The sequence below is a fragment of the Agelaius tricolor genome, unplaced genomic scaffold (genome assembly GCF_023055355.1).
Source record: "Agelaius tricolor isolate 1412-34295 unplaced genomic scaffold, bAgeTri1.0.p SCAF_6, whole genome shotgun sequence".
Classification (NCBI taxonomy): domain Eukaryota; kingdom Metazoa; phylum Chordata; class Aves; order Passeriformes; family Icteridae; genus Agelaius; species Agelaius tricolor.
In genome coordinates this window covers 48,093,941-48,109,422 of record NW_027269266.1, presented here as the reverse complement: position 1 = coordinate 48,109,422, position 15,482 = coordinate 48,093,941, and the positions used below count along the sequence as shown (strand labels likewise).

Sequence of the window (15,482 nt, the reverse complement as noted above, 5' to 3'; positions counted from 1 at the left end):
TTTCTGTACAAGTTGCATTTGGTTTTATTGTTTTAAGTTTCATGACTTATCTTTCTAAATGTAAATAAAAGGTATAATGGTTATGAAAGCTATTAGAAATTCGTTTTGCTTTTCCTCCCCATTTTCTGGTGCTTCAGAGAACAAAGTGTTCTTAAAGATACTGTCACCTATCATTATCTGTGCATGTTACTTCTTTTTGAAGAGGAAATGTCTGCACTTTGAAAATAAAAGAAATTTGTGATGATTTCACAAGATATGCAGAACAGAAAAATGCTCAAAATATATGTGGCAATGCTTGGTCATCTGAACTTGGAGCTGGTTTTAATATTGCTTATTGTGCTATAAAGTGCATCACCCTTGCATAAATGCTGCCTAGAACAAAGGAGGTTTAGGCTGCCCATTTCTTTGACTGGAACAGAAAATTGAGTGTGTTCTTGAAGAACAAATCCCATTAAATGCAACCTTTGATGGGAATTAAAATACTTTAAAGTGTTACTAGACATACCTTGATTGACCAGGCCTCATTCCATTCTTCTCACAACATTTTATGAAATGAGTATTGGCGTTCATATGCTAGAAGCACAATGCTGCCATCGTCACAGCTCTCACTATTGGTAATCTATATTTTCTAATCTTGATCATGAAAAGAACTTCTGTAGTCATTTTACCCTTTATGCAAACTGTGATTTTGTTCAGTGTTTCTTCTCACAGGAAAGGAGCCAGGCTTTGTGTTGCTAATGTTTCGCTCTTGAGGGAAATGGTTACAGTTGAACTCTGGGTTAAAAAAAAAACCTGAGCAGTGCTAGAAGAGAGGGGTGTCATCATTTTGTACTCTTGCTATTTCTGTTCTAAAAGAGCTAAAGATTGCCATTAGGGGAAATAGAAGCATCTTGCTGCTCAAAGTTGCTTTTGGAAATTTAGAAGAACGGAACTAGTGCTGCCTCTTAATTTTTTCTTTTCCTAAGATGCTGTTTTGTTTTTGTAAACCCCTTCTTGCAGAAAGTTCAGGGCTAATAAGATTTCTTTAGCAGGATGTGTGTGCTACGATGACAAAGAGGCAACCTGAACTCCTTTCTTAGTTGGAAGGCCAGAAATCACCTGCTCTGAGCTGCCTTTCAAAGCCCTTGGCCGGTTAAAGCAGTGCTTTGTGTACTGTGCATCCTTCAGACCAAGAGCTGTGCTCTACCTGAGGAGGGAGAAAAGCAGGCTTATACTTTTGGACTGTTCTTTTCCTCATGAACTCTTAGTTCTTACTTGGGCCACCACCAAGGTGGAGGGCATGTGGCAGCTGCCTGCTGTACATGGAGTGTGAAAGCAGAAGAGATGAACTCAGCTTGGGTCCCCCTCAGTGCAGCAGATAACTGGTCACCATGGACAGGATTTCATGGACTCAGTGTGACAATAATGCCACGCTGTGCCTGCCCTCCCACTCCAACTGGTTAGACCAGAGCATTGTGTTCTACTTCACAAAAGGCTGCAGAGTTCACATCCACTAGCAAGTAAGAAATAAATGTGGTAGCCCTGTACAATCTAACTGCAAGTGTAAATGTTTCTGGATGAAAACTATGCATTTCTCTTCTGCATCTCTTAACTTTTTAACACAGATGTAGTTACTGTTGTATTTATCATTCAGTTTGGTGCTTCAGAGAAGCCACAGTGAGGGCACCTTGTACCACAGCTTTGTCTTGAAAGTAGTGTTTGTCACAAAAATCACAGCTACTCTGGCATTTGCAGGAATTTCTGGGCTGCAGCCGTTACTCCAGAGAACTTGGATGTAGCTGCATCCAAGGGAAGCTGAGAAACTGCAAGACCACCCCTGTCTCACTTAGGCACTGCAGCACCAATCACCTGACTGCCATCTACACTGTTTCCATCTTCACACTGATCTTAAACCTGACCCAGAGTAACAGAAGGAGACCAATATGGAGCTGCCTTTGCACAGAAGTTACAGGTTAAATTCACATTGCTTTCTCAAGGGGCTGATACAAAATTCCAACTCAATGCCAGTAAAAATGAAGAAGTTCAAGTATCCTTTATTCAAGGTTGAAAAATGTACCACACCACATTATTGCAAAAGTTCCTAGGTACAAAACACTTTGCAGCTGGTGAGAAGGCAATAAAAAGTTGTTTTCTTTAAAATCGTTACTATAAATTACTGTTACAGTACTTTGCAAATACAGAATTTCAAATTGCATCATTTGTATTTTTCTAAAATTGCCCACAGTACTAGAAATTCCTGAAGATAAGGCAGCTGTTTGTTTAAAAGAAGAGGTAGCTGGTGTCAAGGGATTTCCATTTCTCTTTCAATGCCCACATACTTAAGGGCATCAGCTTGGCTATATCTGAAATTAAAAAAAAAAAAAAAAAAAAAAAAAAAAACAACAACAACAAAATCACAAAAAGCCAGTATCATGGAACATTTCAGCTTCATTATTCTGACAGAATGGCACCACAGCCTGGAATACTCTTATCCTTAGATTTCCCATTATCTCCTCACCAGCTGGGGTGTTTCCTCTTTGTGTGAATTTGCAGGTGCATAATGCTGCTGACCCACAAGAAACTACTTTCAGAGGTGTTTGATCAAGAGGAGAAATCACTAAAATTCCATACTTTTTCACCTTGGCTCTCACAGTCCTGAAGTTCATTTTCAGTACTGGAAAGCAATCACATTTCTCCAGGTTGACCTACACAGTATTGCCAGTGGACAGCTTACTTTTTGCCAAGTAAGATGATTGTAGGGGGACAGTAAGGACACATTCTTAGCAAGCATTTGTCTGTAGGAATTCTGAAATTTCATTCTCTGAAATTCTTGCCTATTTCTGAATGATGGGGGAGTTAACTTGTACTGCTACCAAGGTAACCCAACCAGAGAAAGTCTATCCCCATTTGTCACTACACTTTGCTCTATGAGAACTGCTTTTCCAAGTTTGCAGGCTCTTAACCAGCTGCATTGCTCAAATCAGTCTTGCTATGGCATCTGCCTTAACAAAAGTAGTGTGGGGAGTGCTGCTTCTCAGCTGCTGAGACCTGAGGCTGCAGGGGCCAGGCAGGCACAGGCATTAACTCTGAGCTGCACAGATACTGGAAGCTAATCCCACCTGAAATCCATCTACCCACCTGTAGTCAAAGAACAGTTCTTCACCAGTCTGAATGGCTCTTTTAGCAAATATTCCTATTCTGTGATCACCATTAACCATCATAACTGTTTTAAAAGAAATTAGCTATGTTAGTACAAATACTGATAAAATGCATGTTAAAGAAATATCTCACAGTATTTCATACATTGATGAAAAGCAAGTAAATGTGAAACTTACCTTTTGCATAGCAGTTGGGATTTACTGAATGGTTTGCAAATCTAATTTTGTTGCCCTTGCGTGTTGCATCAACCACAAAATCTAGGGGGCAGAAAAAAACAACAAACCCCACAAATGTTGGATGGGTCACCTACAAACACATTTTTGAGTTTATTACCTAGTGTGCTTGGATCTTTGCAGCTGGAGAAGATAACTGAACATCTTCCCCATGGAAGAGCTGGCCCACCACCCTACAACAGCTGAACTCTGCTGTTCCACACGGTGCTTTTCCTTTACCTCCTGCCACAGTGGCACCACCTGAGCTGCTCACTGAAGCTTCTCTACCTTTATTCCACAAGGACAAGCTCCATAAATATGCTAAGTCAGCACTGACATAAAGCAGCAGGTTTTTTCCCCATTTCAACTATTTTCCAGTATTTTATGCTTGACACAGTGCAGTCTGTATTTTTCAAGTGGCAGTAGTTACATCATACCACTGTGGCTTTTTTCCCCCAACACAATTATCATCATAAATTACTGATTATTTAATTCAGTAAAATTACTTCAGACAACACTTCTTACATTCTTTAGTCTACTTAATGTCTATATATAATTTTACTCTGTGAAGTTCTACTCCTCTTGTACAATAGGCTCATCACTACATCTAGTTGACTAGCATTTAGAGCAAAAAATCCCAAAGACTAGCTATCAGCAGGATGAATCCACACACTGATAGAGAAAGATGTGTGGAAATAAGTTCTCATTGTTACCTGCTGTGTGCAGAAGAACAGGGCTGAACAAAATGCTAAGCATACATACTTTACTTATGCTGCCAAGGGTTGCAACTGATGCATACATACCATTATTCAAGTTAAACAGAAAGCTGCACATGTATTTGTCGTACACTTTTCCTCTTCTGTCTGCCTCATCCTGAGAGATAATCTGAAAGAAAGACCACTTGTAAAAGAGAGAAGCACTCCTCCATTGTGTAACCACAGCAGCTTAATGTCAACCCCTCCCCAGCCTTCTGAAAGACAGGTGGGAGTTTTTTTATTCTCTGGGATTCAAAGTATTTCCAAACAAAGTGTTGTTTTCAGGAAGCATTTTGCACTTAGCAAACATCCATGCTTTGCTTTTAGCATACATAAACTCTTTCAGAGCAGAAGAAAAGCAAGAATTGCTTCTCCTCTCAAAATCAGGGCTGCATACCGGACTCAGGGTTTTATTGCTACAGAATACAGCTTAGCAAAAGCTCCTACTGACTTTCAGTACTATACTAAATAATTTGCCACCAAATTCCAAGCATGTCTGAACTGAAATTCGTTCTGAGATAAAAAGGATATTCCAGCCTCTCCTTCTCACAAGAACCTGTTTCAAAATTTTTGTGACATTTCAATTGTGTAGCTCCTGGGGTCTGGGGAGTGACAGCAGTCACAGCCTGTGACACTGAGGCAGCCACATGGCTCTGTCTGAACGAGGTACCCGGTCACAGACAATGGCACCCAGGCTCAGTCCCTGTCAGTGCATAACTTTACCAACTAAGCTCATATCCAGTGTTCTCCATCCTTACCTCACCACAGTATTCAGAGATGAATTCATTCTTCTGTACAGGATCTTTGATAAAAATTCCCCAGCCTGCCACATCTGAAGGTGCCAATAGTAAGTGCTGTGGAATAGAAAAACCAAGAAGTTTTGATATGCCCGGCTTAGATTTGAGTTCAGTTTTTTTTTCCATTTTTTTTTGTATCACTTAGTGGAATGTATATGTTGGGACTCCACGAGTGCAGACAAATCCAGAGTCTTCTAATGATCAACACACACTAGAGTTACAGCTTGTGCATCAGAAGATGTATGTAAAAGAAAAATGACCAAGTATTTGAAAACTACTAAAAATTTTAGTTTAACCACCCCAAGACATCTTGAAATGACAGGATTACATAAAAATTCATTTACTAAAGACTTCAACCTCAAAAGGTCTGCAGACAGGAGCCCACTACTCATTATAGCTCAGTAATCAACTATTTTGTGAGAAAACATGCCAGAGTAGAAATAAACTTTGGCTTATTGATTTATTTGCCAGAACTGAATGGGCTTTCAGGACTTTAGTAGACTGTATACAAGTTTATACCTTTGAATCAACAACTGAAAAAAGAAATAGCTTCTAGACTCTGGGATAAACTTCTTTATGCTGATCTGGGGAAAGACTGCTGAGCTCTTTAAAACAGCAGCCTATTTGCAATTAAGAAGCAAAGCCTGAACAGGGAAAAAGAGATATTCTGCTGCTCTCCTGCACAGAACACACTAATTGGTACATGACAAAATGCAGATAGACTTAACAGCAGCACACGAGCAAGCTAACAAGTGACAACTCCTTTCCTTGCTGTTTGGTTTGTTGTTTTTTTTTCTTTTCCAGTTTGACAGTATGAAGGCAAAGAAATTCCATTCTCTGGCTTGAAAATATAAGAACACCTCTAGACCCAGGCAACAGGCCTGCAGTTGTATAACTCTGGACGTACTTTTTTGGATCCTCTCTGAATGCTGCAGTTCTTGCAAGAAACATTTTTGCTGTCCCAGTGGTCAGCTGCTCCACAGGTCAGGCAGAGGTCAGGGTCACACTCACGGACAGCCAGGTAACAGGGGCACTGCTTGGTGTTGCACTGTGCTTTACAACGACACCCAGGAAAACGATTTTGGCCTACAAAGGAATGTGTGGAAAAGAAAAACAGCAAATATGAAAATATACAGTGTAAAATTAAGACTGTGCAGATTATAGTGTATCAGAATATTGGTAACACAGCCACTGATATCTGCATTCAGGAGTACTGCAAATTCTTCCCTTCCCTGATTTTAATAACTCTTCCTTAATTTTAGGTCTGAAGGCTGCTTCTGACTTCATGCAATGGCCAATTACAAGGGCCAAATTGAACTGAACATGCTCACACTGTTGGACACAATTTGCTGCTCCTGGAACTGCCTGCAGCACGGACAGACTGGTAGGACAGAGCTCGTGGTGGACAGTGAGAGAAGTTTATGGATAACTTTTAAATGTTTTACTTACATTCTGAGCTGCACTGACAAAACTTCTCACAGAAGTTTTGAGCAATTACACATGGGCATGAGCTATCACAAGGCTGACGTGGGTGATCACATGGCTGATAGTTGTAAACGTGATTCGATGACCCATCTGAATAAAAATAGCAACATTTTGTAAAGTTGAAAGTTGCAGACAAACAACATACAGTTCCCTTCACTCTAAAGCAGAAATTCCCTTTTAGTCATTTAACTAAGAAAGCCCAAACATGAACAAAAAACCCAAACCCACAACAAGTGGGGCTGAAAACCCAAAAGACACAAAACCAGAACTGCAACATTAGTGAGGTGTTTTACACCATTAGCTCCCTTCCTAGTGCACCTCATTCTTCCACTGCTCAGCTGCTTTGAGTATTCAGAGCTGAAAGCTGTTTATGTGGAAAACTGAGAAACGAAACTACAATGGTATCATTTCCTGTCTGAACATGTTTTGGAATAGCACTGATATTATTCAGCAAAGTAAATTTGCTTAAATACTGGAAGCAATTTTTAATGTGGAACAACAGTCAACTTTCAAACAGGTAACACTGGTAATGTAATTCCATTATTATCATTATTATTATTACTATACCACTGTGCTTTCCCAAGTCAATTTTCCAGTACAGACAATGCTGAAGTCTTCTAGGCAAGAAAGGAACTACCAGGGACAAGTCTAGAGCTTTACCTATACAGCAGCTAGGAGAATTTGGTGCTATATAAATTATTTTTGCTATTAATACTCTTGAGCTTGTTTTGGGTTTGCATGAATTTGTAAATTTATAAAAATGCTCAAGCTAGCAATCAGCAACAAAAAATGAGAGAGACAAACAGATCAATTATTTAGGTTGCTACAAGTCCCAACTATTCTTAACAACTTTTCAGAGAACTATTTCTAAATTAAACTGGCTTACAAAAAAAAAAAAAAAAAGGCACTTTTTACTGCAGCTCTTATCCTTAATACCATTTTTATCTGTGCTTCAGTGAAGCCATACTGGAAAGACAGCAAACTCAGCCTCCTTTCCTTTTTATGTAATTATACAGAGCTCTTCCAGCTATGTAAACCAGAGAGTACCCTTTGTCCCTACAATACATGTAAGCAAGAGTTTACGTTTTTAATTTTCATTCCCCTAAAATCTCTAGCTCCCCACGGAACATACATAATGGCCTTACATTAGAAAAAAAAAATAACCAGCCCCCCCCCCAAACAACTAAAACAAAAAAAAGCAATAGTAGAATCTTAAAAGTTCAGGACATAAATTGAATGGAAAGATGCTAACCCTTTTTCAGCTGTATCTTTCTGCAATGAGCAGCCCACAACCTGCAAAAACACAAAACAAACAAGAAGGTTGACAGGAACTCCTCCTGCAGTGGGCTGGGAAAGGCAGCTGAATCTTGCTTAAGATGGGAAAGTTTCTGGAGACATGAACACCTGCTAACTGCACACGAGTGAGAGGGGCTGCAGCAGAACCACCCTGTCCCAGTCTAGGGCTGGCCAAGGCCAGAGCTCTGCAGGCTGCTCCCCCCGCTCCCCACACCATTCCTCCAGTCCCAGCATTGCACAGAGGAGCTGTCCCCACCCAGCCCAACCTAGAGATGCTTAAACTCAGATGCCCTTGAAGGAAGCCCTGCCAAGAGCAGCTGCTGGAGCTGCTTCTGGCAGGCAGGAGCAGCAGTGAGGGAAGGGAACGAAGGTGCAGATCTGGAGGGTCATGCCTGAACAGGGGCACAGAAATGGGGCAGCTGTTTGCTGCACAGGACTTGGCCCCAGCACCACTCTGGTTGTCCCCTACAGACCACAGCCAGGTCCTGCCCTTCACCAGAGGAGCTCCAAGTACCTGACAGGAGACAGTGCCTGCCTGCCACAGCCACACTGATGGGACCTCAGTATTCCTTCTGGCTGGACATGTTTCCCCAGTTGTCCTGGCTGGTGGTGCTGCACTGAGCCTTTCCCCTTCTGCCTCACAGCCCACACTCCTCTCTCTTATGTCCTTACAGTTTTCCTTCAGTGTCCCTTTCTCAGGCAGCTCAGCCAAGCACACCCTTTGCCAGAAGTGGTGTTCTTGTTGTGTGGTCGATTTTATTGTTTGTGTTTGTTGCTTTGCTGTGTTTTTTTAAGAGTAACGTGCTTTTTGGTTAGCATTCACTATACTTGAAAGTTCTTGCATGTTACATTTACCCCTTTATTTTGTATCCATTTCAGATTACAAGCTCTTCGGCCAGGGAATGTCAGCTATTCCATAAACGGTGTGTCAGAAACAATCAAGGAAAAACACCTGTCTGGACCTTTAGTACCAAAAGGAAAACCAGACTTTTAATTTCAGTAGCCTTAAAATTAAAGGAGAAATCAGTTGTTTTATTTTTCCTTCAATTCTATGCATTTTAATTACTACTTGTATATAGTAAACACACATAACAAAAAAATTAGATTAAGAATTTTCAAAGTTTATACTTCTTGGACTTCCTTAGTATATCATGTAACAACATGAAGACAATATGGGAGAAGCCTCATTCCCTGGCCAAGTAATACATTGCCAGCTGCGTCGAGCAACCTCACTTTCTCTGCAGATTTACCGAGCTGCCCAAAACACTCATGAGCACAGGTACTAAAAGATCCCCAGCACAGAACACCTACAAAAGCTATTCTGCCTTTCAGTGAATGCAACACTCCTCAGAAGTCTGCACTCTGAAAAAATATCTCCCACTGTAACTACTAAAATAGGACTTTTTAGCTGCTACTTCTTTCATAAAAGCATAGCAGCTTTTACTTCAACTAAATGGTGTGCAGTGCCCTCCAACAGCTTCAGATAAATAAGATTCTCTATAAAATTGCCCTTCTAAAGCATTACTATGAGATTTAACTCAATAACCAATTTTCTTACAAGCACTGAAGGAACCCATACAAGTTAGAAACTCACAAAGGCAGACTTGTCCAAGTAACTAAGGCTGAGAGGAAAGAAGAAGCCCAGAATTACAGAGTACTGTAATAAATAGATGAGATTCCTATTAAGAGTGATTCATGCTAGAAGAAAAGGCTACCAACATATATTTATGAATTATGAGACATTGACTCTGCAAGAGGACACTTCCCATATGCCTGAAAGGAGTGCAATTTTGACTTAAATTACTCTTATGCACACCAAACGACTTTCTTTCTTGTCTACCTGGTATTTGGAAAACATAACACGCCATATTTTTGAACCAGTCTTTCATAGAAACTTGTCTGTCACTCCAAGATAATAAGAACCTACCAGCACAGCAAACTCTTAAAAGCATTCTGTGGCCAGACTTGTTAAAATACTCTTTCATTAGCAATTAGCAGCTTCACATTTTCTCCTAAGGTAAGCACTCTCCTAATACTTTAGAAGCACACAAATGTGCATACACATCAAGAAAGCATTAATAGTAACAAGGCAAAGCAGAAGGAAAACTATAGGTGGCAGTCACAATGGGAAAGGCATCCATGTGCTCTGCCCCTCTTTCTTTTGGAGAGATTTTTGTCACAGGAGAGAGAGAGGGGCTGGAGACACAGTGGCAGCAGGAACTGTGGGCAATGACAAGACAACAGGGAGCAGGCTGCCAACACTGACCAACAGGAGTTTTCACTGGCACAATCCAAGAGTATTCACTGCCTTGTAACTTCCAAAAAACTGCCACAAAGCGCTCAAGTTCCGCCGGTTAGTGCACAAAGCTGGAGCCTGAGCAAGCACTACACTAAAGGCAGAGTCATTTTTGTATCTGCTCTATATAAATCTGCCATCTCAAACAGAAGCAAAAGGCAAGACCTGGTCCCATGCAGCAGGAAGCAAAGGCAAGGAAAAGACAAAGTTGAGAAAGCACTCACAACTTGAAGCTTCATTACAAAAAGCCAACTGGAAACTGCATAGCAAGTTTCCAAACAAGCCAGTGGATTTGTATGTCTGGTTGCTGACATCTGCAGGAGAGCCAGCTTAGAAAACAAGTGTTTCCAGAAGCATCATGACAGCAGCTGTCAAAGATATCATTCTTCTCTCCTGACAACCTACTAGACCTCTAAACTTTTGCCAGTGGTTCTGGGCAGCAGCAGTGTCAGCCAAGACAGCACTAAGAGCACCCTTTGGAAGAAGGTGCTCCAGGATTTCTTGCTTTGCACAGGGATACTCTGCTATCAGAAAGAGCACTAAAAATTCAAAATACATGCCAATTATGTCAAATATGTAGTTGAGTCTTTGCAGTGTTTGATTTTCTGGCATCACTCAAAGACTTCAGTCTCCCAGATCATCTTACCCACAGCCTCCCCACCACTCCAAGACTCAGCCTTCCAACTAGGTAGCACATCAGAGAATCTGTACCAATGCCTCAGCTGCACCTTTTGCCTGATAACAGTGAGACTTTAAATCCCTACAAAAAGGCATCCTGAACTCTTGGCAGAACTACAAAAGATATTCAAACACATACAGTGAACAGCAGTCCAGCAGAAGGAGGAGGAAAATGAGAAATTGGGGGGGAAAAATAAATTATTTTCAAATAAAATTACTAAGTGGCCTCTGAGTAGGGGATGAGGGAGAAGAGGAAAACCAAAATTATAAAGAAGCAGCTTTAAAATCAGTACCAAAATAGAGGAAGGAATGCTGATTAGTTAAAGCAAATTCAACTCAGCTCCCAGCAATGGAAGAAAAATATACACATGAAAGAATGAACAGTACCAAAGTACACTCTCCCTCCAGCATACACCCATGCTTTTCAGAATTCTTTCTTCATTCAGGTTTTTTACTGGCTTCTATGCAAAGTACTCACTTCTCATCAAGGCAGAGTTTTCTCAAAGTAACAGGTAAATCTGATACACAGGCCAGGCTCTGACACTTACTGGTTCTCCAAAAAGCAACTATATTAGAAGTCTACTTCTCCCACTGATCAGCCTTATTACAGCTATCTCAACAAAAATGTCACAGGAAGGAGGGGGACAAGACATTTCATTATCCAAGAGGAGTGCAGTCTTGCCAGCTAGTTGCTCATTATGCTCATAGGGCACCAAGATGATATGGGAAATAGGCAAAGTTGTGCAAGAAAAGACTTTATCTGCTCTCAAATTGGTTACAAGAGGCCAGCAAAAGCAGCTTTTTGCTGCTTTTCTCTCTGGTGTTGCTGCTTTAGCTCAAAGCCACATGCACACATGGACAACCTGCAGACAGGTAAGAGCCCTGCAAGGGAAAAGGGAAAAGGGCTCTAGGACTGGATTTACTCTAAGAGTGAGTAAACTCAACTAAAGAAAGGTAAGAAACAGAGAAAGTTTTCCAGATGGTTGTCCCAATTGCTGATTGTGGGAGAACTTCAACAGCAGGATGTAGGCAGGCTAAACTGCTTTCCTTTTTAAAAAGGCTACTGCCATAGAAGAATGGAGACAGCTTGATTGCCACATATTCTGAGACATTATATTTGTAAAATTATCTCCTTCCTTAAATATGAGTTTAAAGAATTAAAGGGCATTTCAAAACTAAATTGCTACCAATAAAGTTTTCAAATCGGCAACTAATAAAAAAGCAAATAAAGTCAAGAAACCCCATGCAATGGAGAGTGCTTTCATTTACTTGGGGAAAAAAAAAAAACTCCTAAACTAAAAAAAGTCTGAGAATTCTTCCAAAACAATGTCAGCCTGGTAATCATACAATCCATTTCAGCTGCAAAAATACGTTTGAACCTTTTAGCTGTTCTTTTAAGTAGATGTAGTGGCACCATTTTTATAGCAATTTGTGTGAATCTGACAGCAAGCTAATTCTCAGCTACATATTCCAAACTTGCACCATGGCTAATAACCTAAATTTAAACAGCCAAGCCCACCAAATGCCCAAACACTTGAAAACTGTGCCAAGAGCATTAAAATCAATAGCTTTTGCTGAGAACAAAATCTTTTCCAGATGCTCACTCAATCTTTTCCCAGCTCACGTTGCCTGCCTCTATGTTACTACAAAGCAGAAATATTCTACTCCACATCAACAGGATCTTTGAACCAGTTCAGGAATTTCACTAGGCCTGGAAATAATAAATAGACAAGCTAAGACAGCAGCAAGAAGAATTGATGGGAGAAGAACTGGAAGGACAAACTTGTGGGAAAATAAAGCAAGTTAAAGGGAGAAATAGGAAATTACATGGGAAAAAGTGTACTTATTGCTTGCTAAAGAAATGTTTTTGCTAATTTTCAGTCAGCTTTTATTGCTCCTATGTTCTTATCTCTCAGAATAAAAATAATCAATGCAGAGCTGCATTCTCCAAACCTCAGAATTCTAAAAGAAAAATGCATTTCACTGACAGACAGCAGCCACAAAGTTTTGCAATTTCAACAGAAATTGTGTCAAAAAATCGTTTGTTCTTCATTGCAGCTTCACTTCAAATAACAACCTGTTAACCTAGTTCTTTAGTTGGTGTTCTAGGTGCTAATGAAACTGGGGTGCCACAAAGGAATAGTCTCTCCTAGAGAAAAAGAAGGCAATCCTACTAGCTTGCTATCTGAAGCTTGCTAGAACACATTTCATCATTTAAAAAAAAATCAGTTTTAATTTTAAAATATTATATAATCATTACTCAATCCTACTGAAACACTCCTGAATTTAATGTTTATTGTTGTAAAAAATAATTATTCTACACTATCTTAAATGTTGCAACAAGCTGCATAGGTGATTTCTAATCTAAATGGAGTTTTGACAACTTGCATCAATACACCTACAAGAACCTGCCTGTTAAAGAACTTAAAAAGAAAGGAAAGGGAAAGAGAAGAGGAAGGTTATAGTTGCCAGTGCAGTAAAATTTTGTCTAAAACATCATTTTGTTTTATTGCTGCAACTTTTGGTTTTGGAAGCAAAAGAAGAGTTGCACAACTTTTCTTTCAATATACTTTCTGTTCTGATCCCCTGTATCTCCAATTTATTGTTATGCTAAGGGTATTTAGTAACAGATTTACCTGTGTTTCCTTTTCTTCTTTCTGGGAGGAGTATCAACATCTTCAGCAGGGACTGGTGCAATAATACTAGATTCCTTTACTCTAAACTCATACACCTAACAAGAGATACCATAACACATCCACGATAAATCTCTCACTAGTACAAAGTTGCTCATATTCTAAGTTAGTATGATTTCCTCCAACCAACAACTTACAGATTATATCCAGTCATAGTCTCTTTTCAATACATTTAAAGTTGATTATTTTTGTCATTTAAGAATTGATACTCTAATTTAAACCTCCTGTAAATTTAATTTTAAAACAGTTTTAAAACTAACTTCTATGTATTTGTGGTATGAATTCTGGACCATAGCATTCTTGGGAAAACCAAGAAAATTAATTATTTTCCCTTTTAGTAATCAATACTAGTATTTGTATACTTTAGCTTTAAAAGTAAATCACTTTGACCCTTAGCAAGTATCTTCCCTGCTTACCTGTCTGCACGTTTTGGTCCCAATCAGTCTGGCAATTGCACAGAAGTTGTCATAGTAGGTGCCAATAAGAACTCTAAACATTGAAGCTTCTGCACCACTCCATTCCACGTTCTCTGGAGGCTCAATATTCGGTTTCATCTTTATTGGTGTTTGACACCTAGAATTTGCTTCTGTAACAAATAATTGAGAGTAAGGCTATGTATCAAAATTTACTTTGCCCTTCACATTATGATTAACTGCAGTTAAAAAATCCCAGGTTTTTTGTTGTTTCCCAAGTGCCAGAAAAAACAAACATTTTCACATGCCTCTTACAGAAGCTAACAGCAGCTACTCAAATTAATGGCCTACATGTAAATTGAGACAATGCAGACATTCTCTTACAGTTTGACTAAACTCATTGTTCCAGATTGCAAGGCAAGATGTATTCTATTACCATCTGTATGGCAGTTGTCTTTTGTCAAGTGGACAGTTTGCCTTATCTCTCTCTCAGTGATCATAATCATCCCTCCTTCAGGAGGGGACATCTGCTGATAATGGGCTATTGAATGTCACTGCATGGCTGATAAGAACTACAGCATCCCATTGGGAGATGCTTCGCCCAGAGGGAGGAGCCAAGCATTCCTACCTGGATATAGTCTTGAGATTCTGGAACACCAGCACAGCTTCTCCACTGGATTTCCCAGAGGAACAGCAGCTGACTCTTCTTCCACTGGATCTTCAGAGGAAAACTACACCCCTTCTACAGGATCCCTGCTCCAACAGAACCACACCTGACACTCCAGGAGGACTGCAGCTACAATTCCAATGGGACTGCTACCAACACCCTGACCAACAGGGTGTCAGGTAGTGTTTCTAACTCTATCAGTGTTGTTTTGGTTTTACTGCATTGTTTATTTTATTCTTTTATTTTCTTCCCTATTAAAGAAGTGTTATTTCCTGCTCCCATAATTTTTGTTGCCTGAGAGCCTCTTAATTTAAAATTTATAGCAATTTGGAGGAGGGGGGGTTCATTTTCTCCATTTCAGGGGAGGCTCCTGCCTTCCTTAGCAGGCACCTGTCTTTCCAAGCCAAGACACTCATATTATTATTATTCTGTCTTTTCACTCAGTTCCATACATTCCAAACACACATTTTCTAGGATTGCACGGCTTGACTTGTTTTGGCTTTGTTGTTTTTGTAGCATTGGGTTTTTTGTAGTTTTGGTTCTGTTCACCCTCCAAGCACCGCAGCTCATTGAAGGAAGCAGCACTGACCATCCTTACCAGAGGAACTGGATGTTTCATCTTTCTTTTCTTCCTCCTCCTTGTCGTTGTTCTCCCCGCCGGTTTCGGTGCCGGCCTCGCGGTCGCTGTCGGTGTCCTTGGACTCCAGGACGTTGATGGTGGGTGTGCTGGGCCTGCTGGTGTTGTTGGGCAGCCGGCCCCGCCGCCGCCCGCCGGGGCGCTTCGGCGGCGTCTTGATGCGCTCCGCCGTCAGGGCAGCCGCAAACTCCTTCGCACCCTCCTGGACACAAAACAGCACAGTTTACAGCACAGAAATCCAGAAGTGGTTCCACTTGTGGGTCAGCACCTTCTGCTTGCATCCTGAGGAACTTCCCACTGCTCTACAAAATAATCACGTGCACCAAAGTTCCAGTTAAAGGCACACCAACCATGAACACAAGTACTTTTGATGCTACCATGAAAAACATCTACACTTACAAAGTACTCATGTCAA

General features: G+C 40.4%; 1 protein-coding gene across 5 annotated transcripts in view; it reads right to left on the bottom strand.

The window, feature by feature from the left end:
- Nucleotides 1-2,007: 2,007 nt before the first annotated feature.
- The window catches only part of EZH2 (enhancer of zeste 2 polycomb repressive complex 2 subunit), a 50,749-nt gene continuing 37,274 nt past the window's right edge, over nt 2,008-15,482 (bottom strand). For all 5 annotated transcript variants that reach the window (XM_071429753.1, XM_071429751.1, XM_071429749.1 and 2 more), the window contains exons 10-20: nt 15,029-15,269; nt 13,767-13,936; nt 13,294-13,388; nt 7,640-7,680; nt 6,352-6,477; nt 5,810-5,988; nt 4,864-4,959; nt 4,154-4,235; nt 3,315-3,395; nt 3,118-3,202; nt 2,008-2,342 (exon numbers count right to left, since the gene is read on the bottom strand). In XM_071429753.1, coding sequence (XP_071285854.1) covers nt 2,282-2,342; nt 3,118-3,202; nt 3,315-3,395; nt 4,154-4,235; nt 4,864-4,959; nt 5,810-5,988; nt 6,352-6,477; nt 7,640-7,680; nt 13,294-13,388; nt 13,767-13,936; nt 15,029-15,269 — 1,257 coding nt within the window. In that variant the 3' untranslated portion in view covers nt 2,008-2,281. The remainder of the gene's footprint in view (nt 2,343-3,117; nt 3,203-3,314; nt 3,396-4,153; nt 4,236-4,863; nt 4,960-5,809; nt 5,989-6,351; nt 6,478-7,639; nt 7,681-13,293; nt 13,389-13,766; nt 13,937-15,028; nt 15,270-15,482) is intronic.